Source organism: Phoca vitulina, unplaced genomic scaffold (genome assembly GCF_004348235.1).
Source record: "Phoca vitulina isolate PV1807 unplaced genomic scaffold, GSC_HSeal_1.0 scaffold53, whole genome shotgun sequence".
NCBI lineage: Eukaryota > Metazoa > Chordata > Mammalia > Carnivora > Phocidae > Phoca > Phoca vitulina.
This window is the reverse complement of record NW_022589756.1, coordinates 7,694,263-7,712,655: the sequence shown is the minus strand read 5'-3', so window position 1 is coordinate 7,712,655 and position 18,393 is coordinate 7,694,263. Positions and strand designations below refer to the sequence as shown.

Here is an 18,393-nt window from a genome sequence, read left to right as displayed (position 1 = left end):
GCCTAATAAAGTTATTTAACCTCTCTGAAGGAGTATTCATCAGCAGTGGAAGGGAGACTTAATTTCTTCCTGGGTCTGCACTAGAATTTAAACAAGGGCATATATGTGAAAGTTGTTCCTCAGTCTCTGAATATAAATGGTCATTGTTAATTTCTTGTCGATACAGCCCTTAACTGCTCTTTTCCCACAGAGTTTCAGTATTAATGGTGATATGTATTTAATCCCTTCTGGAAACTACTGTTAGATTTCTTGGAACTCTTAAAACAGCTTAACAGTTAAACAGAAGTCTTTAACATACCTCAGTCTAATGTCTTTGTTGTGGTTATTGTTGCTTAAAAATCTTCTGTGATTTAGAGGCTACTTTCCAGCAGAAATTGGGCACCTGGATTATGTTAATCTTAGGCATTTTCATTTCCATCATTGTGGATTATTAAATTTTGGACATTCTTTTGGAATTAATACACACACACACACACACACACACACATACAAATATACAGACATGATCTGAGTAGCGACAGATGTTGAAAGCTCCAGGATTAGCGGGGCGCCTGGGTGGCTCAGTCGTTAGGTGTCTGCCTTTAGCTCGGGTCATGATCTCAGGGTCCTGGGATCGAGCCCCGCATTGGGCTCCCTGCTCAGCAGGAAGCCTGCTTCTCCCTCCCCCACTCTGCCTGCTTGTGGTCCCTCTCTCGCTGTCTCTCTCTCTGTCAAACAAACAAATAAATAAACAAACAAACAAACTCCAGGATTAGCCTGCTTCTCCCTCCCCCACTCCACCTGCTTGTGGTCCCTCTCTTGCTGTGTCTCTCTGTCAAATAAATAAATACATACATACATACATACATACATACATACGGTCCAGGATTAGCAAGTCAGATTTATAGACGAAAAGACTCCTAACTCTTCTGCCATTCCTCTCTGTCTGTTGTTTGCTCCCCTGTCCCTGAGCTCCAGATTTCAATCAGATTCATGTTTCCAGGGAAGTTTTGCACTGGGAGTTTTTACTCTGTCTTGCAGTGGAAGGACTCTTACAGCTTTCCCCCCATACTGCCAAAGAATAGGTTTTCGTTCTCCTTGTAACCCTCTTCTCTTAAGGGGGTACAGACCTGTTATGATCCAGTTTGGCTGCATGATCAGTTGATCTTCAGTTAAAGCTGCGTTTATATGTGATAGGACTTGAGTTTTCATGTGGCTTATATAAATTCATCAGGAAAAATATTAGTCTTCCACTCTGAAGTTGGTTTTAATTTTGAGCTCTTGCTCTCCTATTTAGAATAATCCTCTTCAATCTGTAATTTCTTCCTAATCTTTTAATTTGTTATCAGTAAACAGTTCTTTCAATTTGATTTTGTTTATCACTTTATAGGTAGATGACAAGAAACCTATTTTGCTATATTGAAAAACATATTGACTCTTAAAGGGAATCTTAAATATAAAAATTGGCCAAATAGGGGCACCTGGGTTGTTCAGTCGTTCTAGCGTCCGACTCTTGATTTTGGCTCAGGTCATGATCTCAGGGTGTTGGGATCGAAGCCCACGTTGGGCTCCGCGCTGGAGCCTGCTTAGGATTCTCTCTCCCCCTCTCCCTTTGCCCCTCCCCACCCCCTGCCCCACTTCATACACACTCTCTTTTTCTCTCTAAAAAAAATTAAATTGTCCAAATAAAGTCTTGGGTCTCAGATATCTATTTAAAAGTTGCTGTAATCCCCAAATACAGATCCGCAGACACATGGGACAGACACTCTTCAAATCTGACTCACAGCCTTTATCGGGAGTGACACACTTTCATTGTCACCAATCCAAATTGTCCAAGAGCATTTTTCCACCTCAGTGTTCAGGTTCTAATACTGACCTTCCAAGATAGATGGTGACTTTGAACATCTCTGATGCTATGATTTCAGCGTAGGACTCTAAGGCAGTCACAGTTCTGGTTTGTGCATAGAATACCAACATGAGCTTGCTCTTCATACAATTATCTAAGGCATTTTTGCCGTGGCCTCGGTTCGCTGTGCTCCTTGATGAAAAGCACAGAGAACTACTGAAAGAAACCGGCGATCAAAGCAGACCTCAGAAACCAGCGTTTCCTGCTGGGATCTCCTGTTTCCTGGCCCATCTTTAATAAGAGCTATTAAGGAGGAGCAGAGCATATATACCTGGAAGCCTGAGCCCTCCCCTTCTCTCTCAGCTCCGGTATCAGGCCATGGGAAAGAGAAGCTACAGCAAGTGCCATATGCACGTTGTGACGTTTTCAAGCTGATGTCCCAAACTTAGACACTTAGTGAATGTTGGCATCCAGGGCCGTTTTCTCAGGGTATGCAATAGATCAAAAAGGAGTCTGGGGCTCTACTTTTGTCCTTGGTCTTTAGGACGTGTCTATAAGCCACACAATAAAATCAGGGCCGTTCTACTGTATACCATCATATAAGGTTTTTTAATAAAAAACTTGGCAGGCCACTGAACTTGGTACCTAGCCTATGGCTTCCTAATCACTTTTCCTATTTAAAAAAAAAAAAATCCCTCTTGTGACAACCTTGAGGCTAAAAATAATGGAATCTAGGCCAAAAATGTGTTTGCCTCATTGCCTATTGGCAGCATCCTTGGCATAAGGATTTGAGGCAGGATCTGTTTGGATTCATATTTTGCTGTATTTGTTGGAGTGATCACATTTTGTTTTCGTCACACTTGTTACATCCTGTCCTAGGGCAGGTGGGCCTTTACTTCATAATTTGGAAACTGTTGGTCATTTGTTGCTGTGTGATTCAGGCCATACAATGATGCCATAGAAATCCAGCTAGTCTAAACAGTTCCTACTTTAAGATAGAGAAGTGGTGAGTGAATTTAATGATGTTACTTTTTACTTTCACTTTCTGAACTTTGCAGTTACGCATCAGGAAGCTTGTTACTTAAGACTAATAGTGTACATTTTTAAAATTTTGAGTTATTTATTTTGAAGGCTTTTACAGTTTCACTTTTTTGTTTCCTGCAGGATGGCAATGATTCAGATGAATTCATGTGAATGGAGGAAAGGACCTTTGAAAGATGTGAATTTCGGGACAATTGCAGACGGTTTGATTTCATCTGTGTTTGGAGTTATAAAAAAAACAACTAAAATTCTACCTTCATTCTACACAAATATTACCAGCGTTGGAGTCTAAAAAACAAAAAAAGTGTTCCCTTTTTTGCCGACGGAAAAGGATCAGATATTTATAATATATTTGGACTTGAAAAACAGCATATAACTTGAGGAAAGTGAAAATATTTTTGCTGAAACATGTCTTGGTACCTCATGATAGTTGGCTGCCCTTGTTCTTGGGATAGACTTTAGAACAGACCAGCTCTGAGAAGTATTTGTTACTGTGGTCTGTCCCTGAGAACAGATGTCTTGAGAAGCTTTTTCATATTCTTAAAATAGCTTCACTTGTGTTAAGAAGAATGTATCAGTGAGCAATGTATGCGAACGTTGCCCTTGGCCCCGATTTCCTGACTAGAACAAGAAAGCTTACGGGTTTTGATGGTGATAGTGGTATTTTCAGAAGATTGCCGGCTTCAGTATTCCCGTCCCATGGTGTCGTGTGAGTCTGTTAGCAGCGTTGTCCTCAGCTCTCCCCTTGTCCTGGCTTCCACCTTCCGCGTCCTTTCCCTGAGTGAGGGCCTCCCCCCTAGTTACCATCATGCTTAGAGAAGTAGTCCGTGTTAGTCACGGTCGGGCACGTGGCAGTGTTTACCTGAGTGCCGAGTAACCCAAGCCACATACGTGACGACTTCCAGGCTCTGGAGCTGTTGCTCAGCGCTGAGGGGAGAAATAGGAAGGCATGATCTGAATCATTTTGAGGATGTCAGGTTACCTGATTTTTGTCTTGGGATGCACCTGCAGAAAGCAAACGTCCCGTGCTGGGGTTACGATCTTAGAAGGAACCATTTCACCAGCCAGCCAAGTAATTTGTTTATTTACCTTGAGACAATATTTACTTTGAGTTGTATCCCCAGAGTTCAGATTTCTCAGTTGTAGGCCCAATAACTTAATATGTAACAGGACTACTCATCTGAACCTCCTACTCTCCAGTGGGATTCTGAATAGAAGGTATATTTTTGTTGCAATCCCGGTAGGAAGCAACAAAACAAAACAAGTGAAAGGAGAAGAGAACAAAGCCCGCAGGTCAGGAGGCGCACACATTCACATTTTAACCACACCCAGAACTCTACACGCAGCTTTATTCTTCCTAACTGTATTCTAACCCGGTGAGAGTTATCCTGTCAGAGCACTTTGGAACTGTGGGTAAAACTAAACGACCTCAGTGTTTCTATTTATCCCAAGTCGGTGTGTGGGGCGGAACTGGAAAATTTCCCTGAGGCATAACTCGGCCAGATTTGAAGAGGGGATATGGGAAATTTTTCCCATATGATGACTCCAGAAATTAGTGATTTTTGTGTGTGTGTGTGTGTGTGTGTGAGATAACATTCAGCCTGGAGTTCTGTGATTTTAGAAATGTAAAAATAAAGAATCATTTTTTTATTTGGAAGGACATTAATATATGAACTCATAGAATTTGCTCGTTATCCCCATCCCCACGCTGGTTTTGGAGTGATCTGGCTATAAAAAACCTCGTCCATCCAAGGCTCAACATGGCAGCTTCTAGAGCTTCTTCCTCCCTCGTGGCCACATGCGTCTGCCCTCTAGATGCCCAGGGGGCTGAAGTGGATGACCTTTCCCAAGCCCTCTGTGGATTGAGTGGAAGCTGGTAGGGCTCCTGCCCAGCCCACAGGCACTTCTTTCACGCTGTGGCCAACATCTAGAATGGGGAGAGCTTGCCTCTGGCCTCACCCGTGTTACCTCAGCCTGCCACCGCTTCTGAAGGACTCCTCTGCCTGCCGTTACGGCAGGTAGAGTTACAGCTTCTGGAGCAGACGTCTATGTTCAGTGTAGTGTGAGAGATCCTGGGGTCCGAATTTTAAACCTCTCCTAATTCTCACCTCACACTGCTTTCAAGTGTCAAAGCCTCTCCTCTGAATTGCCCGAGTTTAATTCCTAGCTCTCGAACTTCTTAAGCTGCTCTGTGCTGATTTCCCCTGCCTCTGTGTGGGGGGCAGTCTTTTCCCCAGCGCCCGTGGATCCAGAAAAAACAAGGACCTTTTCTCTTGAGGACGTTGGTTCCGTGCCCACAGGTCACACTGTTGCCGCTGAAACCATCTCATTTCTTGCTAGTGACACGTTTCCTAAACTACCTGTAGGAAAATTGCAAATCGTTATATTTAGGAGCTGTGCCTATGATCAACTCCATGCATTCTGAGGGTATGTCTTTTTAACTGTGTCTCATTTCCCTGCTCCGATCTGCATGCCAGTGAGGGCCGCATTATGTAATCTGCTTCACAAGCTCAGCTCTTTTACAGCTTTAGAATTCATTTCTTACCGGCCTTTGTTGATCTAGGGTCACGATCTTTGGGCGAGGGCGCTTCGTCACCGCGCTGGTGCTGGAACGCACGTGGGGAAGCTTACCGGAGTCTGGAAGGTGTGGACTACAGCACGCTTTAGTTGAACCCTGTCAGTAGCTCTTGTTTATTTTGTTGTTTTACTTTTAACTCTTTCTGGAAGCCCGGCTTTTGGTGAGCCTTTAAACTATTCAGTGCCAATGGTGTCCCCACTCAGGAAGGAAGGTGGCAGGCATACACAGAGCAGGAGGAGAAAGAATTCAGCTCTGGCCTCCAGCTGGGGACTGGCTCTCCCGCCACCTTTGCATCTGAGAGTCAAAGCCCTTGTTCTCTGGGCTAGAACAGGTTCTGGGGAAAACCGCTCAGGACACAGAAATAGAACACCTTTCCTTTCCTGAGTTTTTCCTGAGCTGTGATATTGAAGCCTGCTTTGTCTCTATTTGATTTCAAATACAGCATTGTGAATAACAAATCCCAGTGAGTGGGCAACCTTTTGATCTTAATGTAGACTATAAAACAATCAAACTGTCCTATAATCAGAAGTGTAAAATTAGAAACTGAAATTCCAAGCTAAGTGTCAGTCGCAGCCCATCTCACTCCATCCAGTAAGTGTGACAGCTCAGAAATGAGGCCACTGCCCGCGCCCAGGCAGCCTCCCATTCCAGCTTCACTTGGAGCTCTTCTCCGCTCACCTGGGCCCGGCACGCAGCAGGAGGCCTTAGGCGCGCTATTCATTTCACAAATGAGAAGATGCCAACTGCATATTCATCATGTCCTGGAGGAATGATATGTAAAATACAATAAAAGCTTATAGTTTGAGTAGAATCAAGTGTGTGTGTGTGTGTGTGTGATTTTACTTTTCACTTTGCTTCCCCAAGTCTCTCACTGATGGGATGTGCATACCTCTTTTAGGCGAGTAGGAAGAAGGAGGTTCTTGGCTGCCTGAAATGATACCCTTCAAACGGTCAGTTTTGCTCCTTAGCAGGAGGAAAAGAGCAACTTAGGGTGAAGGGAAGATTGCCCGAGAATTCCAGGAAGAGAAGCAAAAACCCTGGATCTCAAGGGCCATGATGTTTGAGCACTAGTATTCGAAGTTTACAACTTGATACCCCGCCTTCCAGAATTCTTAGGGGTCTGCTGAGATTTTGACCAGGATGAGGCTGCACTTCTGAAGACTTGCTGGAATGGTATCTTTTTTTTTTTTTTTTAAGATTTTATTTATTTGAGAGAACGAGAGCATGAATGGGGGAGGGGCAGAGGGAGGGAGAAACAGACTCCCTGCTGAGTAAGAAGGCCAACGCTGGGTTCATCACTCGATCCCATGTCCCCGAGATCATAACCTGAACTGAAGTCAGAAGTTGAACCAACTGAGTCACCCAGGCCCTGGAATGGTATCCCTGATGAATGTAGAGGCTTTGGACCAGCGTTATTTACATTTTGACCCCTTCTGTGGTGGTGCTTTTTCTGTAACTGAGTATGTTTGCAGGGGGAGGTCTTGGGGTAGAGGGAGCCACAGAAACATTCAAGTGTCTCTCCCAGCCGCGAAAGCATATTTGAATTCTTCAATGATTATTAGAAGACATTTTTGAGTCCTATTTCTCACTAGTCGGGGCAGTACCTACATCCTTTTGGTTTTAACTGCCTTAGCTATGAGAATTCTTGGATTTCAGTGTTTGAGTAAACTAATACGGAGAATATAAGTTGAAACCAGAATTTTCATACCAAAAATGTAGAGGTCCATGCATTTACTTGGTGGCCTCAGGAATACACTGCAAATACAAATACCTATCTCACAGCACGTGTCACCCATGGTTTATCATTAGAATAGATTTTACCTCTTTTTCTGGCTCACGTTGATGGCTTCCCTCTGCCTTTTTTTTTTCTAAAGATTTCATTTATTTATTTGACAGAAGAGCACAAGCAGAGGGAGAGGGAGAAGCAGGCTCTGCACTGAGCAGGGAGCCCGATGCGGGACTCGATCCCAGGACCCTGAGATCATGACCTGAGCCGAAGGCAGACGCTTAACCATCTGAGCCACCCAGGCGCCCCTCCCTCTGCCTTTCTGATCTCACAGTATCAGTTACTTGAGGAACTTCCCACCTTAGTTGTTGTGACTGTAGTTCTGCCCCGGAGCCAGATGAAATAAACTTCTCTGCTGTTGGCATGCACCGATTGGCACTGACCTGGCATTTTCTGCCCGTGTTGATAGCCAGGGAATGGAGGCCAGGGGAAATGAAGGTTCACCCTTAATATCTTCCATAGCGTTTACTCGTTCCCGAACCTGGTGAGTGGGTGTCGATATTTAAGACTGGGAAAAAAAACCCAAAAAACTCCCCTAAGTCAGCATGCGTTTTCATTCCCACATCAACGCCATCCTGTAACCGCTGCAGTAAAAATACAAGCCTAATGGCCTGACATTTCACATCCTGCCTGGCTGAGGCCTAGGCGCCCGCACTCCTGCTGGTATTTTGGCTTCGGCTTCGGCACTTTGCCTCGCAGAGAGCAGGCTAACATTTGCTTCTGATTCCGGGGATCTGCTGCTGAGAATAGGATCTTTCAGCTGCCAAAGGCTGGTCCGTTAGTCTTGAACCTTTTTGGCTCCTCGGCCAAATCCAGGGTCAATGGGTCAAAATTACAGGCTGAAGAAGGTCGAGAGACAAATACCGTTAGCGGCAGTGCCCTTGACCCAGCTCAGCCTTGCCAGACTTCTCTTCGGTTGTGAAGCCCTTAGCTCTGTTCTGTCACTTCAAGACTCAAACTTTCTCATTTTATCATTAATGTCCTCAGTATCAATGAGGCTTATGTAACTCATTTCAAAACTAGAATTGCTAGTCTTTGGAACTCTTCTAGTCCATTCTCCCTTCATTCCTAAAGCCAGTTCAAACCTCCCCTCCTCGGGGCAACTGCCTGCTTGGCCTCACCTGCTGGCATTCACTCGGATGTGGCTCTGGGGTGCTCAGCCTTACTCTCTGTTTGCTCTGGTAACTCAGATTGCACTGGAGCTGCTACTGGGGGATGCCCTGACCCCGCTTCCCCCGGGCTGGAAGGCAGCCCAGCCTGGGAGCTGGGCCTGGACTTGTATCCTCACTGCCTCCAATGTCCTGTGTGACCTTGGGTGGCTTAGTCAACCACTCTGAACTCCCATTTCCTCTGGAGGGGTTTCCAAGCTCCACTGTTCCTTCATCCCTGCCCTATGGCCCATGGGAAGAAGATTATGCAGAGTAATGGAACTTGGGCCTGAACAGCATGTTCAAGGTGTACCTGGTAGGGAACGATTCCCAGCACTCCATTATCTCCCTACCTCTGTCCAAAGGAAAGCGGACATTCATACCCAGGTGGCCGTCCCGCGGGACTATGAGACCATGGACCACTATGACTTTGACCTCTTTGCCAGAGAGTGTGTCTGACCATGTGGGCTACGCCAAGATGAAGGTCACCCTCATCAATGAAAATGACAACCTGCCTATCTTCAGCCAGCCTGACTACACGTTGGCTTGTATGAGAATGTCACCATGGGGACCTCTGTGCTGACAGTCCTGCTCCAGACCTCTCGTGAAACTGTGGGCCTGCTCTTCTTGCCTCTGCTGTTTGCTGAGACCTCACCTCTGAGAGCCTTCATTTCCTCATCTGCAAAATGGGCATGAGACCTCCCAAAGCTGCTGTCAAGACGTGTGAATGTTGGATGTGCGAGCATCCCCTGGGCCCAGCCACTTCCCAGACATCTAAAAAATAAAGTCTACTTAAAAGAAGAGAAAGGTACAGAGTGATGTGTTCCCAGTTCCCCTTCTTGGAGGCAACCAGTGTTACCAGTTTTTTATCAAAGGTAGAATTTCTCTATCTGGACTCAGCTGAGCTGGGCCTGGATATAGCAGCGGCTCAGCTAAGGAGGGAGGGGAGAGGGGCTTCTCTCTGCCTTTGCCTCCTGGGGCATCTAATCCAAAATGCCCAGCCACTTCCCACTACCCACCACCATGTCCCAGTCTCCCCCAGGTGCTTCCAGAGCTCCTAGCAGGTAGGAACTTTGTGGCCTCTCCCACCACCCTGCCAGGCCTCGTCTCCCCTGCCCCTGCTTTTGCCCAGGGTCAGCCCAGTCTTCCCACCGCCTTTGCTGCAGGAGAAGCTGAAGTTAGAGCTGTGTGCTCAGGGACTGTGAAATTCCTTCTCCCTGGCCTTTTCTGGCATGTTATTTACATTTCTCATGGGAGGAAAAAAAAAAAGTCTCTGGAAAGGGGTGGAAGGTCTCAGAGACAAAACTTAAATTTGGTCACAGAGAAAGCTTTATGGATGCCTGTGGTTAGAAAATGTTTCCTTTTTCCAGAAGAAGGGAGAAGGTCATCTATGTTCCTGCCCCTCACCCCCAGTGTGAGGCCCTGCCTGGTCCCTCTTCTGCCATGGTGAAAGGTGTTATCCGTCATGTTTAAAACCAGATAATGATTGAAGATTTGTAACATAGTAAAACCTTGTTGTACCGAACAATACATTGATTAGCTGGACTGTTTCTTCCTCGCTTGTATTCAGACAACTGCTCATATAGCAGGGATTAAAGAGTACAGGAAACACAAACCCTCCCTCACTTGAGCTTGCCCACAGCTGCCTCCAGGCTCTGTGAATGAGCTCCACTGGAGGACTACCCCCCAACCCCAGGATTTCTTGGCATTCTGAGTTGGGAAGAGTGTTTAAACTGTTTTCCCTTATATGAATTAGGTATACATGGTTCAGAATTCAAAAGGTATAAAAGGGCAGAGTGCAGAGTTTTAGGGCAATGAAAATGCTCTGTAGGATACTGTAATGGTGGATACATGTCAGTATACATTTGTGCAAACCCATAGAATGTACACCAAGAATGGACCCTAAGGTAAACCGGGCTCTGGGTGACGATGACGTGTCAGTGGATGTTCATCAGTGGTAACAAATGTACCCCTCTGGTGGGAGGTTGATAGTGGGGGAGGCTGTGTGTAGGTGTGGGGGTAGGTGGTAAATGGGAACGCTCTGTATCTTCTCAATTACGCAGCAAACGTAAAACTGCTCTAAAAAATAAAGTCTACTTAAAAGAAGAGAAAGGTACAGAGTGATGTGTTCCCAGTTCCCCTTCTTGGAGGCAACCAGTGTTACCAGTTTTTTATCAAAGGTAGAATTTCTCTATCTGGACTCAGCTGAGCTGGGCCTGGATGTAGCAGCGGCTCAGCTAAGGAGGGAGGGGAGAGGGGCTTCTCTCTGCCTTTGCCTCCTGGGCCATCTAATCCAAAAGAAAATGCCCAGCCACTTCCCAGACGTCACACCTGGTTTCTGGGGCTTAGGGGTGGTTAATGAGTTCTGAAATGGAGAGGATCAAGAGAGAAGTGCCCTGGTGTCCCCACCCACAAAACAACGTATGTTTGGACAGGCTGTCTCTCGATGAACTCCCATGTTCCAGGTCAATCTGAACTCAGTGGAGAAGGAACACAAGGAAGGAAGAGAGCTGCTTGCTTTCATCTCAGTTTGGTGCTTGGGGGTGGGAAAGGAGGTGATGGGGACAGAACTGGCCTCAAGCAACTCAAGATGTCCTCACCCCAACCCCCCTGCGACCTTCGCTACCCGTGTCCCAGCGCCCCTTCCTCCTGCAACGTAAGGGATGGGAGGAAAGATCTAGTATGGGTGAGGATAGGCACAGGAACACGAAGGAAAGGGAGCCGTACACCGTACACCATTTCCATGGATTTTACCTTTAGGAGTGTGGATTTTAGGATGAAACTCAGCTCATTTTCTATGTGACCTAGCACAAGCCAGTTGTCCCCTTTGGGGCTTCCTTTTGCCCACTGGAAAATGAGGATTAGGACGAGAGCAAGGTAAATTCCAGCCTGTGGGGTCAGGCAGGTAACGGGAAGGAGGGCTGGCGAGATGGGCAAGTGCATACACACACCATGCGTGAGCTTCCTAAGGGGGGCAGTTGATTCTCAGCTTGGGCCAACAATCGCCGTGGGGAAACAAGGTTTTATTAACCGATTTCATCCGAGGGGCTGAACTTGATAGGACCGGAAAAAAGAGTGGTTGTTTCCTTCCAGGTCTTCCTTCAGCAGAACTCTGGATTCTCTTGTCCGCCCTTTGATGACGTCTTGGGCTAATAGATCAGATTCCGTGACTTTCTGATCAAGTGCTCCCAAATAGGAACAGATTCACTTTAAAATTACAACTTCCTTTTAGGTATTAAAAATGTTGTTATTTAAATCAAAACTTTAATCCCAAATATAATTCAAAACTTCAACCCATCTGCTAGTTCAGGTCTGACTGGTCACTGCTTCTTCCAGCTCTCCCCCGATGCTTCGCTCTTCCCCAGCGGCCAGCTCTTCTAGAAGTGGGGCGGGGGCTAGAAAGGTAGACAAGGCAGGTGCAGGCCTTTTGTGACTGGTACTATTGTACTCTCATTACTGACGTGTCTTGCGACTGAAATGTGGATGTACTCACCTACAGGCTGCTCTCAGCTTTACCACTTCATGACTATCCACTAGCAAATTACATCACAAATCTGATTTTTAAGTCAAATTTGTATATGTTAGCTCAAGATTATTCAACACTGCTGCGCCAAACCAGGCTATCAATCGAGGGCTGGCTTAGAACAGGTTTGAAGGTCTCTTCCAGTCACTGTCATCTGCAAAGTTACGATTTTCTTAGATTGAGTAAGAACCACTGGAAGTCATCCAAGCTTTCCCCTTACAGACAGGGAAACTACCCCCCACTTCCCCGCTAAGAGGCCTTCTGGGTGGCAGAGGCCTCCTGGAAATGAATTCTTCTGTCCTGCTGAAACAAGACCTGAAGGGAAGGGCCTGCAGGTGGCAGGAGAGAATAGCACGGGTCTCAGCTTCCGTCCAGTCGTGGTTCCAGCTGTCAACTTGTGAGTCCATATTGTGGTCTTGCATTTGGATCGGGGAAGGAATGCAGGACCTCAGGTATCCCTCCAGCACCAAGAATTTGGAAGCACATCTGGAAAAGCTATGCTTTGGTGTCTGGGTGGGAGGAAGGGGTCTCAAAGCTCTTTGCCATTGAAATATTAGAAATGTGGGGTAGAAGGTGACTGAATCTTCTAAACCAATACCGCGTATTGATTTAAAAAGAAAATGGCTGTCAAAACATGATGCCTATATTTATTTTTTTTTTTAAGATTTTATTTATTTATTTGACAGAGAGAGAGATAGCGAGAGAGGGAACACAAGCAGGGGGAGTGGGAGAGGGAGAAGGAGGCTTCCTGCCGGGCAGGGAGCCCGATGCGGGGTTCGATCCCAGGACCCTGGGATCATGACCTGAGCCGAAGGCAGACGCTTAATGACTGAGCCACCCAGGCGCCCCCATAATGCCTATATTTAAAAACAGGTTTCTTTTGTTTCGGATTCAGCCTCTAGCTTTCCCTCACGGGCATTCATGCACAGGTTTCATAGAATCATGGATTTTCATAGAAACGTATCCCATGGAGTTTGGAAGGGACCTTGAAGGTCACCTAAGCCGATTGAGCTCTTCTGTGCCCTTTACAACATCCTATAACAGAACTCCTCCAGTGTCAGCATGAATGCATTCAGAGACAGGAAGCTCAGTACTTTCTAAAGCCATTTATCTAGGGGCTCCCGGGTGGCTCAGTGGGTTAAACGTCCGACTCTTGGTTTCTGCTCAGGTCATGATCTCAGGGGCGTGAGATCGAGCCCCGCATTGAGTCCTGAGTCAGGCTCCATGCGCAACGCAGAATCTGCTGAAGATTCTCTCTCTCTCCCTCTCCCTCTGCCCCTCCTGCTTGTGCACTCTCTCTCAAATAAATAAATAAATCTTAAAGAAAAAAAAATCTAAAGCCACAGGTCTATTAGAAAGTTACTTATGAGCCACACAGGTCTCACAGTGACTTCTACCCATCATTCTGTCTTTTGCTACCTGGGACTCCTCCTAAATGTCTCCTTAGCAGAAAAACAGGCATCTGAGGACAGAGACCCCTCACATCGCATGGGGCAAGTGCCCCTCACTCGGTCATTTGCCTGACTCCCAGGGAAAAAGCAGCTCCCCGAGGGTTCACAGTCCCTAGCCCTAACCTCAGAGGCTTGCACAGAGGAGGAGAGAAACCATTCTTCTCCACGTGTAGCCTTGATCAGCTGACCTCTGACCGACACTGTCAACTCACTTCCCAAACTCTTTTCCACACATCATGGTGATTAGAGTGTTGGGACTTTGGGGAGTTTTTTTTGGATTAGAGGCGTTTTGACTGATGGAGAGATTGATCAATTTTTTTTTTTTTTTTTTTGGTTTTAAAATGTAACAAACACCCAAAGGAGTGCATAGAAAGATACATTCACTTGGAATCTTATTGAAATTTTTTTCTATGATTTGCTTCTTTCACTTAGTATTATGTGTTTAATGAATTTTCCCTATTAAAGATATCTTTTTAGAGTCCATTGACTTAATTCTGACTTTAAATATTTACTCCAAAATAACCCCTTTTACAAATATTATCTACATATTTGTAAACATTCCTTCCATATTATAATTCAAAAATCTAGGAAAACATTAAATGGGGAAGGTCTCAGGGTAGGACCTTCAGCAAACCTCTAGAACCATCCTTTCTGATCGAGATTAATCAATTATTCAACACTTTTTGGGCACACTCTCCCAGTAACTAATCCTCTTAATTTTACTTTAATGCAGACCATATTTTTCTACCTGCTCACATAGGTATCAGAAAACACCTTATTTGAAATCCAGATCAAATAGATTTATGGCATTTTCCTGATTTACCCATTGAGCAACGTTGTCAAAATGTGACTTAGAGAACTTGTACTGGCTCCTAATAATTGCTGTAACATTTTCTAAATCACCTAAAGCAGCCCTTCAGTAATTCTGCCTGCGATGATTGCAAGCTCACCAAGCCTACAGTTGTAGGAAATCACTTTTGACCCTCAGAAAATCAGAACCCTCAGAAAATCAGAACTCCACTTTCTATTACCTTCCATGAGTTCTGATTTCACAAATAACGCCTGCATGACCTCCCTTCACGAGTTTTCAGTACCTGGAATGTCCTTCGCCTGGACCAGGGAGTTATGACTTGGAGGGGACGAGATTAATCTGCTGGGACAAGGAGGGCATTTTTAGCACAGAAAGGAGGACAAAGCTCTTAATGATTGGCTTCCAGAAAGTGGCAGATGAAGTAATTTTCAGAAATTGGCAAGAGGAGTGGGAATAAGAATTTGAGGGTGAAGGAGCCAGGTTGAGATAGTGACTGGAATCATGAAAGCATGCTTTTATGAGAAATGCATCAGATTGCCAAAAGAAAAGAGTAGAGAGAGGATGATTTTGCAGTCGGTCCATTTAGCATGGAATGATAACTCTTTCCACCGGTCAACTCCCAGCCAAGGAGCAGGAGAGGAGAAAGAAGACAGGATAGGCCTGGGTAAATTTAGGTGAGTTTAGGCCATTTGTGGGGGCCACACCAAAGGGGTTGAGGGGTTGAAGGGCTCCAGGCCCTAGGGGAAGGAAATCAGATGGAGCAAAAGGAGGTGTAGACTGGGGCAAATGGATAGGTTATGTGACTGGGGGTTTAATGAGAGGTAAGTGAGTTTGGTTATGGTAGGAAAGGGAAGGTCCTGAGTAGGAGACGCATGGAGTAGGGTGACATGTGGCCTGGAAAGTGGTGCTGCCTGTTGCTGAAGACATCAGGAGGGTGGGGACAGGCGCAGGTGGGGCATCCCCGTGCAGGTGAGCACTGCTGATGTTCAGGGCACCAGGCCCACACCTTAGGTGCCAGAGTCACCGGAGTTGAAAGGACACGTACCAGAGTCAGGTGGCATGATCTTCCAAGGAGGAGTAGGGGGACAGCGACGGGCTAGTGGTCTGGATGCTGTAGCAGGGGACAAGGCAGTTTCCTACAGGGCCCTAGAACGTGATGGCAGTGGGTTCCCCAAATGTCCCCAAAGGACAGGGAAAAGCCACTTTGACTAAGGAGAAGGGCCAAAGAGAGAAAGGCACTGAGAGGGAGTGGAAGTTCACAGTGATGAAGCTGGAACTGCTGGGCTCAGGGACAGCAGCTCTGGGAGTCAGACTTTCGGGAATGGGGCTGAGGCCGAACGGACAGTTGCAGGACCTAGCAGGGGAGCTGGGGGGCGGTTTTTCAAGGACAGATGCTGGGGATAACAGAGAGGAAGGAACAAAGAGTTGGGGGCTCTGTGTGAGGACCAGGAATGATCTTGTTGCAGCCTCACACCGCCCTGTGGGGTAAAGATGATCTCCCTTTCATAAATGTAGAGTAGATATGAACATAAAAGATGAGTATCCTGCAAGCAGGGCCTGCCTGGCTCTTTACTCACATCCGTGCCCAATGTGGGGAGCTCATTAACAGGACGATTTACTCGGCAAAATACCCGTGAGCTTTCCAGGGCATAGGAATAGGTGACACCTTTAAAAACACATGTTGGCTTCCAAACTGAAATAGGAACCAGCACAATCTAATATATATATACTGAACTATGTCTACAAATGTAATACTAGGATGCCATCCTTATGCTTAGATTTAGCGTTCATAAACATTTTATTTTAAACTTGTGACTTAGCAATACACTTTGATGACTGAGAAATCGTAATCATCTATAAAGTGATCGAGTTCACCCAAGCCAAACAACATCTGAATCATCTCTGAGTCAAGGCTGAGCTCCAGGATCCTGATTTTCCTGGCAAGACCTTCAGTCTCACCGACTTTATCTCCCTTGGGCTAATTTCAGTGATCCTTTATTAATCATGGCCTCAGGCCAGAACTAACCACTGAAACCCAGGGAACTTCATGGGCAATAAACCAACCTTACCCCCATTCTGGCTTCATTTTTTAAATTTAATTTTTGTTTTTTTCCCCCTTGCTTTATTTTTCTCCCTAGCATTTATCACCATCTGCCATACTATATATATTTTTTGTATCTCTTTGTTGGGCTGAATCCCACATATGCCCTGTAAGGGCAGGGATTTTGTTAACTCTGTACCTCAACAGCTAGAACAGTGCTTGGCTCATACTAGGTGCTCAATAAAATATTTGTTGAACGAATGAAATTTTCAAAAGCGAAGTTGAAAAAGTTCAACTTATAAGTTTAAAAAAAGTTTAAAAACACCAGATTTTACAGAACATACAAGTATATATTTAATGGGTGATATGAATGCATTTTGCTGCATTTAATGTGAGGCAAGATGGGGCTTCTAAAAAAAGTAATAGGGGCTTGGATGACTTTTAAATGGCTTTGCTCATGAAATGAAGGAGGGAAGGAAGGAAGGAAAGAAGGAAGGAAGGAGGAATGGAAGGAAGGAAGGAAGGAAGGGAGAGAGGAAGGAAGATGAAAAGGACCTTACAGATGAGCCAGACAGAGATGTGCTCTGATTTCATCATCCAGGGAATGGCAGAGGCAGGACTGGAACCAGGGTCTTGACTCCCTGGCTGCTACTGTCTTTGTAGCTTCCATCCTGTGTCCTTCTTCCCCCCCTTCCCCCAGCTCCATGTGCAGTGAGTGGAGGGTGTGGTGAGCATCTTAGCAGGGATGGGCTTACCATGAGGTCAATGATGCTTAAGTTGCAGAGTCAACTCACTTGCACAGACCTATACCCAAGGTCTATTATTTTTGCATTTGTAACGTTCTGTTCCTCTTCTTAAAAAGCACCTCCTGCCAAATTGTACGAGCTTCAGGCTCCCCGAAACTGGGATCCATCCAGTCTTGCGCACAGACCAAAAGGCCTACCTCACTCCCCACTCCTACCCCATACACATATCCCTAAACGACTGACCCACCTACCTCCCAGGCCCACCAGGCCCCAAACTTGGAGAAGAGACAAGATTTACAAAAAGGTGCCATTTTTCTGCCGTGGCTTAGTAGGGACCTGCAACAGCCTCATTGGAGAGGTCGGAAATGGGGCCATTTGGGGGAGAAAGCCCTCCTCTTCCTGGATGAGCTCTGGCCTTGCTGGAGAGAAGGGAAGGAGCGGGCCTCGGCAAGCCAGCCGTCCTGGGGGCTGGGCTCATAGTCAGGGAGAGAATGGAGTCCTGCCCAGGCTGTCTATTCCCTCTGCACCTGCCACCCCCAAATATGCTGCTGAGAAGACCAGACCTTCAAGCTCACATGAAGAACAAAGGAGGAAGTCTGGGTCTGAGACAGTGATCATGGCTACATCCCACTTCTGCTGCCTCTGAACCATCAGCCTCCCCTGGATCTTCTGCCACTTGAGCAAGGCTGGAGACCCAGCTTCCATTACCGGGGCTGCTCAGCACCTCTTGATTCGAGTTTGCTGGAGTTAGGTGCACTTTCTCACCCAGCTGATACCCAGCTGTGGAGCACCCCTCATCTCCTATAATCTCCATAACCCCAATTGTAGGTCTCTCCTGGGGAGGAGCCCTGGTCCCCTCCCATCTTTGACCCAGCCAAGTCCTGCTCAGCCTGGAAGGCTTTACTCTCCCTGATCCGCTGCAGGCTGACTTACCTGCTCTTTCTCTCTGTTTCTTGGTTTTCTGGAATGATCTCTATTTAACACTTCTCAAAGTAAATGGTAATCCATTATTTGTCCCCAGGGAGCAAAGACTGGGCTTTTATCACTTAAACCCAAAGACATTTTGGTGACAGAAGCTCAAACAAGTGAGGAGGGTTGGCTATGTAAAGGCAGTTGGGAATGGAGACAATTCGTTTGCCAAGGACCACGCTTGCTTCTCTCATTGCAAAAACATAAAAAGCACACGGGGGAAAAAAGCCACCAACAGGAATTTACCAAGTGCCTCTTCCGTGCCAGGTACAGTGTTGTTCGATCCTTAAGACTCCTTTGCTAGTGTGCACATTAAACAGATGGGAGCGCCGACCCTGAGAAGCCCAGCGGCTCACTCAGCATCACACAGCCTGGGCCTTACCACTCTGGGAAGTAATCATCACTATCCCTGGTGGACAGGATCACACGTGCTGCCGTTTCCCTGTCTTCAAAACCTCCCAGAGTGGAACAACT

At 46.2% G+C, this 18,393-nt stretch overlaps 1 protein-coding gene across 1 annotated transcript in view; it reads left to right on the top strand.

The window, feature by feature from the left end:
* Positions 1–6,259, top strand: part of CCDC25 (coiled-coil domain containing 25) — a 41,026-nt gene extending 34,767 nt beyond the window's left edge. Inside the window, exon 9 of the mRNA XM_032389034.1 lies at positions 2,990–6,259. Coding sequence (XP_032244925.1) covers positions 2,990–3,019 — 30 coding nt within the window. The 3' untranslated portion in view covers positions 3,020–6,259. The remainder of the gene's footprint in view (positions 1–2,989) is intronic.
* The last annotated feature ends 12,134 nt before the right edge of the window (positions 6,260–18,393 follow it).